The sequence below is a fragment of the Olea europaea genome, unplaced genomic scaffold (assembly GCF_002742605.1).
Source record: "Olea europaea var. sylvestris unplaced genomic scaffold, O_europaea_v1 scaffold31391, whole genome shotgun sequence".
In the NCBI taxonomy this organism is placed as follows: Eukaryota; Viridiplantae; Streptophyta; class Magnoliopsida; order Lamiales; family Oleaceae; genus Olea; species Olea europaea.
The window spans coordinates 1-1,315 of NW_019250174.1; the positions used below are offsets into that span (position 1 = coordinate 1).

The window sequence follows — 1,315 nt, forward strand, 5'->3', positions numbered from 1 at the left end:
TTTTTTTTTTTTTTTTTTTTTTTTTTTTTTTTTTTAAGTGTCCTGTGTCCTTGTGTTTATTTGCTTATTAGATATTGAAATGATAAGTCTCAGATATTATATATTAGATATTGAAAAAGGCAATATCAGTAGAATATTTTATTTTAGTGTTTTATCACAGGAAATCATAGGCAGATTATAACCAATAGCAATCTACATTGGCCAGCTTCTCCAAGATCAAGACTAAATAGTACAGCACAATTTGTTCACAGTTTCAGGCCACTATTCGTCCAAATAAGGCTTCCGAGCCAAAAAGAAATACACTGCTGTCATAATTTCTTTCCTGAAATATGAGGTAAGGAAGATACCGTTAGTCTTAAATTGAAAGAATTAAGAATTTATGCGTGTTGGAAATAGGAAGCATCACATGAAAGAATTAAAGATGACCCACTTTCTAATAATTAATAAACAGAAGAATAATGCTACTTGTATAGTTTTCTTTACAGATTGACAGATGCTGAGGTGGCATGCACTTGGCCCTTGATTTGATCTGTCAACAAATGTATACAAACATTTATGTACAAGTTTCTTAATTGTAAACGGAATGCTCATCTTACTTTCCACCAGCAGCAAGTCCATCTGCTGCTTTCTCCGAGAAAGCTTGAACCCTTTGACTCCCCTTTGGGGCAAGTCCTACTTTTTCAAGAGCCATTACCTAGCAAAACTTAACAAATTATTTGAATGACACAGAACAAAAATACACTGGAAAATTCAAGTTAATTGACGAAGACAAAACCTTTTCACTAGGAAATTTGGCAAATGAAATGGGACAAGGAAATCAGATAGTGGATGTGCAAAATCTTACCATGTACTTGGTGATAATACGTCCAACTGCAGTCGAGCGGAAATTGCTGAGTGAGAATCGACTTTTATCCAGAGGCAAGTACCATGAGAGGGGCGAGTCTACTGCAAGATCCTTCTCCCATACAACCTTCAGAGATCAAAATCAGAAAACCGAAAAAAATGAAGTCCCTTATTTTAGTTATATAGAATTGCCAAGATTTTACTACTCACTTCGAAGCCTGCTTGTTCAAGAGCTTCAAGGCATTGGCGTGTCAGCCTTACATCCGGGAGGCCGTTACCTAATTCAATTTCTGCCTGCATCCGTAAAATTTGTACAATTCAAAGCATTTATGGTTGATGACCTACTCTAGAAGCTCAAAAGAATGCTCGAGGTGAATAAACAGTACCTTGATCTTTTGATGTTCTTCGTTACTGGGGTCGAAGGCGTCAGTCATGCACCATTCATTTGCAGCAAAACACTGACCAGGTTTCA

General features: G+C 36.4%; 1 protein-coding gene across 1 annotated transcript; it reads right to left on the reverse strand.

Moving 5' to 3' along the window:
• Positions 1–115: 115 nt before the first annotated feature.
• On the reverse strand, positions 116–1,309 carry LOC111385373 (cycloartenol-C-24-methyltransferase-like). Its single transcript, XM_023009755.1, has 5 exons — positions 1,230–1,309; positions 1,054–1,137; positions 845–970; positions 597–694; positions 116–322 (listed from the first exon to the last, which is right to left on the reverse strand). Exons 1-5 carry the CDS (start codon positions 1,275–1,277, stop codon positions 262–264), a joined length of 417 nt encoding a protein of 138 aa, XP_022865523.1. The 5' UTR covers positions 1,278–1,309; the 3' UTR covers positions 116–261.
• Positions 1,310–1,315: the final 6 nt, after the last annotated feature.